The sequence below is a fragment of the Polypterus senegalus genome, chromosome 7, assembly GCF_016835505.1.
Source record: "Polypterus senegalus isolate Bchr_013 chromosome 7, ASM1683550v1, whole genome shotgun sequence".
NCBI lineage: Eukaryota > Metazoa > Chordata > Cladistia > Polypteriformes > Polypteridae > Polypterus > Polypterus senegalus.
In genome coordinates, this window is record NC_053160.1 from 70,835,488 (window position 1) to 70,841,487 (window position 6,000).

At 37.6% G+C, this 6,000-nt stretch overlaps 1 protein-coding gene across 6 annotated transcripts in view; it reads left to right on the forward strand.

The window, feature by feature from the left end:
- ercc6l2 (excision repair cross-complementation group 6-like 2) overlaps positions 1-3,852 on the forward strand; it is a 79,020-nt gene extending 75,168 nt beyond the window's left edge. For 2 of the 6 annotated variants that reach the window (XM_039758856.1, XM_039758861.1), the window contains 2 exons: positions 860-1,032; positions 2,721-3,852. In XM_039758856.1, the coding sequence (XP_039614790.1) occupies positions 860-1,032; positions 2,721-3,546 (999 nt within the window). In that variant the 3' untranslated portion in view covers positions 3,547-3,852. Of the gene's footprint in view, positions 1-859; positions 1,033-1,530; positions 1,646-2,720 lie in introns of all 6 variants that reach the window. The other 4 variants (XM_039758858.1, XM_039758860.1, XM_039758857.1 and 1 more) reach the window with 4 other exon arrangements.
- Positions 3,853-6,000: the final 2,148 nt, after the last annotated feature.

Below are 6,000 nucleotides of genomic sequence, written 5' to 3' on the forward strand. Positions count from 1 at the left end.
ACAAATATTGACTTGTGGTTTCAATTTGCAACACTCCATGGAAACTATTTCTTTTCCCAATCTTTGTTGTGAGTACTTATCTTAGCAATTGCAGAAATGGTCTACAGATCAGTGTACCATGTGTTAAAGGGTGCTTTGTGACATTGTACAAAAATGTATGGTGTGCTCTTGGCTAGATTTTGACAGGATGACCACTAGTGTGAATAATTGATGACTATTCTCAACTTGGACAGTCTAGCTCAGTTTTGTGGTTCCTCAGAGTCTTTGAAATGTATTTGTAAACTAATTTCAAAACATGTATTTGATTATGGCTTTGTGTGTCTGAAGAACCTAGCCATCTGCTTCACTCTGATGGCAATGGCTGGCCTGATTGTTCATACATGTCCTTCAACACTGCTAAGGAATTGATTAATTAAAAATGTTTCTTATTTTGGAATATTTAAGTCAAAGTCTATATCTCATTACAACAGAAATGTTGTGGACAGTTCTTACGTATATATCTCTTGTAAGATGGCCATCAATTTTGAACCATCTGAATTAAGTTTATAAGAAATAATGAATAGCATATTCAAGGTATTGTTTAATATATTAATAGATGGATGAATAATTGCATATGGCAGTAGATGGATGTATCAGATATTTTTACTAACCATGGCAGTTTAGATTTTTAAAAATCTAGATTATTTGTTTAAGACATGAAAAATTCATATATCCGTTTTCTAACTTTCTTCTCCAGTTTGGGTCACAAGGAATCGGTTTGATCCCAGAAAGCATTGTCTGCAAAATGAGAACTAAATCATGGGGTGAACTTATTTTTTGTTGGTTTTTTTTTTGTTTTGTTTTGTTTTGTTTTTTATAGAATTTCTCAGAGCAACCTGCTAAGCCTCATACAACAAAACACATATCACAGGAAATTACTTCTAGCACAGAACTTGTTCATCTAGAGCACCCTGTGATCAATAATGAGAGAAAAGTTCACAGGTCCGGAAGAACCACCTTTTTAATTGGAGAAACACCACTGGCAATCCGTAGGTAAGAAGATATGATTGAGGATTTTAAATGTTTATCAAACAGTAGGTTTATCTTTATCAGATGTCAGACTACTTTATATTTTAAACTAAAGAGGCCGTGAAGGTCACTTGCAAAAAATCTCTGACAAAGAAAATTGCAAAAAGTTGTAATATAACCTTGAAAAGGAAAAAAAATATGTTTGAATTTCACAACTCCAGTTATGAAATAACTCTTTCTCCTTATTTTGCGACTGCTGAAATATGAAGTGTGCATACTGTAACATTTATATAATGTACTGAAATATTTCTCAGTCTGCATTATGTTTTCTTGGTGAGGTGAACTCATGGAAGGCCTTTAACTAAAAATATTTGGGTGCAGTGATTTCACTCTTAGTCATAATTATTGATGTCTTTCATAAAATGACACTACTAGTTCAAGTTTAATTTTGCACAAGTCCCAGTTCAAGTAAATGTATTTATTTAACAAAGTAACTTTCAGAGGTTTCTTTCTTCTTCACAGCACAAAGTACAATTCTCTCTCTTCGCCTATTCCTTCCAGGCTAGCTTTGTTCTTCCTCAGCACCCAACTCCCAACACCATGGGTAAGGCAGAGCGGCTCATTTTATGCAGGATCCGTGAGTATTTCCAATGCCCAAACTTTTGCCTGTGCAAAGCACGTCCAGGTCAGGCAGAAGCCCCATGAAGTAGGGACAGCCAGGTCCTGCAGCTCCCCCTATTGGCACCCATGAAACCTAGCAGGACTGCCCAATGGGACTGCAGTTTCCAGCATGTCTTGCAGGCGTGCATTTGGGTACTTCGGCCTAGGAATGCTACAATCTAATGTGTTGGGGAGCTTACAGTCCTATATGGCTGTCTCCCCATCCTTCTGTTATACTGCCCTCTCTGCCTCCCCAGGATGCCAGTGTACTCACTTCTGTTTCCATGTAGGCATCACATGCCAGCCTCCTGGCTGAGGCAGGGAGCACCCAGACTTTCTTTCTAGCAACTCACTACTTTGTCCTTCCAGCCAGGTAAAGAACCAGGGACAATTCCAACAGAGATAGCATCCCATGTCTGATGTCAAGCACAATACCAATATAATTCTTTGTATAAGAAGCACATGTAATACTTAAATCTTAACATGAGTGCCTCATATTCTCCCGAGTCTCATAATTGAATATGGTTTTTAATTTCCCCAGACAGTACTTGTTTTACCTCACAGTTCTATTCAAGTATGCAAACAACTTCGGGACAGATTGAAGAAAGATGCAGTAACTGCATTAATTTTTTACCACCAGAGACAAAAATGTAAATTTCATGAACCTTCAATGCATTTGCCAAGAGTGAAAAATGATATGGCTACTAATGACAAATCCAAAAATGCAATGTGCAGTAGGTTCAGCATAAAAATAAGACTACTATACCAACGGTTAATGGCATAGTGTTACAGATCTTAGTACTTCTGCTGCTGAGGTTGGGTAGGTTTGGTTTGATTAGCTTAGTCTGTTGCTTCCAAGACCTTCATCAACAAAGGTGGAAAAAAGTAAGATGGATATATAGACTTTTAAAAACCAGAATAAACATTAATGTTTAATGAATGAATGTTCTATTAGAAATATTTTTTTCTGAAAAGCTTTGAATATATTAGTTTATGTGTATTAAAATGCTTTACTTTCTGTTTTTTTTTTATTTGTTTCTTCCCTCTTTCAGGAAACATCTATCTGAGATGACTGCATACTTCAAAAAATCCTCAGTGAAACAACTAGCAGAACAGATCTTAACAACCACATCAGAATCTCGACAGCGTATGTTGAAAGATTTTTATTGCCATCACTACCCTGATATTAATGACATATTGACTGTTATACCATCAATGCCACTTACAGACATTAAACATGAATCATCAGGGCCAAGCACAAGTCATTCTCCCCGCAATAAAACTAGTCCTCACGTAAAGGACTCATCTGAACGTGTACAAGGAATGTCTCTAAAACATTTTAAAAATGTAAGTAAAAATAATCCTCGAGATTCAGAGAAAATAAGTAACTTTCCAAAGGATTCAGAAGACTTTTCTTGCATCATCCCTGAGAATTTCTTCAGTTGTTATAATGAGGAATCTTTGTCCACTGTTAAATCAAAAAATGACAGCCATACTCACTTATTAGCAAATCCTTCTGAAAAAAATGAGCCTCTTGAGGTTAGTAATAGCAGTACAGAAAATCCTGACTCACAAAAGGAATTACTTATAGGCCTATTAGGTGATACCTCTATACTTGATGATGTATTCAATTCAAAAATCAGTGTTGAGCCACAAACCTCTTCTGCATCAAGTCACACAGCAAAAGTTAAGAAAAAATCAAAAGACTTCTGGGATATTTTAAATGAAGATGATGAAGATAGTGTAAATATACTAACTGATATGTCAGTTGTGGAGAGAATTTGTGAAGACAGGAATATAGCTTCAAAAGTAAGAAAAGATAGCCAGTCCCCAATAGACCTGTGGAAGAAAAATGAAAATTTTATATGGAAAATGTGATGTTTTTATTGCTACTAGTTTTATTTATTTTGAAAATATTGTGACTGTAATTGCCAAAAACAGAAAGGAAAATGAAGCATCTCCTTTCGATCCTTTTTATAAGTTTTGCACAAAGGATCATATTATTAAATGGTTTGTATTTCTTTCTCACACCCTCTTTTTTTACTTTTTTGTCATAAACCATTAATATATGTGCAGTCCATATTATTTAAATAGATGTGCAATTTATGTTCCAAATTGTACTGTAAACAATGTGACATGTTAACTTATGTACTGTATATCCTCCATAGTTCTCTAATGTTTTGAGAGACTGAGTGCATTTTTAAATGTAATGTATTGCAGTTAAACAGACACTGTAGAAAGAAGTGGTCAAGTTTGGTCATGAAGAGCAGAGGTTGCAGGATTTTGTTTTTATCAAATGTCTTGTGTAGAACCCATTTCTTGCTGCTGGAGCGATTGCTTCTCAAGTAGCATTTACAGTGCATCCGGAAAGTATTCACAGCACATCACTTTTTCCACATTTTGTTATGCTATAGCCTTATTCCAAAATGAATTAAATTCATTTATTTCTTCAGAATTCTACACACAACGCCCCATAATGACAACGTGAAAAAAGTTTACTTGAGGTTTTTGCAAATGTATTAAAAATAAAAAAAACTGAGAAATCACATGTACATAAGTATTCACAGCCTTTGATCAAAACTTTGTCAATGCACCTTTGGTAGCAATTACAGCCTCAAGTCTTTTTGAATATGATGCCACAAGCTTGGCACACCTGTCCTTGGCCCATTCCTCTTTGCAGCACCTCTCAAGCTCCATCAGGTTGGATGGGAACCATCGGTGCACAGCCTTTTTAAGATCTCTCCAGAGATGTTCAATCGGATTCAAGTCTGGGCTTTGGCTGGGCCACTCAAGGACATTCACAGAAGCCACTCCTGAAGTCACTCCTTTGATATCTTGGCTGTGTGCTTAGGATCGTTGTCCAGCTGAAAGATGAACCGTCGCCCCAGTCTGAGGTCAAGAGCGCTCTGGAACAGGTTTTTATCCAGGATGTCTCTGTACATTGCTGCCGTCATCTTTCCCTTTATCCTGACTAGTCTCCCAGTTCCTGCCGCTGAAAAACATCCCCACAGCATGATGCTGCCACCACCATGCTTCACTGTAGGGATGGTGTTGGCCTGGTGATGAGCGGTGCCTGGTTTTCTCCAAACGTGACTCCTGGCATTCACACCAAAGAGTTCAATCTTTGTCTCATCAGACCAGAGAATTTTGTTTCTCATGGTCTGAGAGTCCTTCAGGTGCCTTTTGGCAAATTCCAGGCAGGCTGCCATGTGCCTTTTACTAAGGAGTGGCTTCTGTCTGGCCACTCTACCATACAGGCCTGATTGGTGGGTTGCTGCAGAGATGGTTGTCCTTTTGGAACGTTCTCCTCTCTCCACAGAGGACCTCTGGAGCTCTGACAGAGTGACCATCGAGTTCTTGGTCACCTCCCTGACTAAGGCCCTTCTCCCCCTATCGCTCGGTTTAGATGGCCGGCCGGCCAGCTCTAGGAAGAGTCTTGGTGGTTTCGAACTTCTTCCACTTATGGATGATGGAGGCCACTGTGCTCATTGAGACCTTCAAAGCAGGCAGAAATTTTTTTGTAACCTTCCCCGGATTTGTGCCTCGAGACAATCCTGTCTCGGATGTCTACAGACAATTCCTTTGACTTCATGCTTGGTTTGTTCTCGGACATGAACTGTCAACTGTGGGACCTTATATAGACAGGTGTGTGCCTTTCCAAATCATGTCCAATCAACTGAATTTACCACAGGTGGACTCCAATTAAGATGCAGAAACATCTCAAGGATGATCAGGGGAAACAGGATGCACCTGAGCTCAATTTGGAGCTTCATGGCAAAGGCTGTGAATACTTATGTACATGTGATTTCTCAGTTTTTTTATTTTTAATAAATTTGCGAAAATCTCAAACTTTTTTTACGTTGTCATTATGGGGTGTTATGTATAGAATTCTGAATGAATTTAATCCATTTTAGAATAAGGCTGTAACACAACAAAATGTGGAAAAAGTGATGCGCAGTGAATACTTTCCGGATGCACTGTATGTTGTTTATTTTAGTAAGATCATTTAAGATTCTCAACACTTAATTTATTCTTAAATAGCTGGATTCTGTTTTGAATTTTTTGTTGCCTAAACAAATTGCCAATTAGCTATGACATACATATCTGCAGCTAGCAGATTACAGTCTAACTTGGTCCCATTTGCATATTTGCAGGCATTAAGAATTATCTGTAAATAGTACTATCTAACTATCTGTAAATAAAATTCATGGAGAGAAATGGACGAGTAAAAAAGATAAGACCGACAATTTCTGATCTGTTCTGGGCTACAGAACATTTGGATAAAAATAAAAAAATTGCACAATAGAAAAATGACCTGGTGGCAGGTGTGAA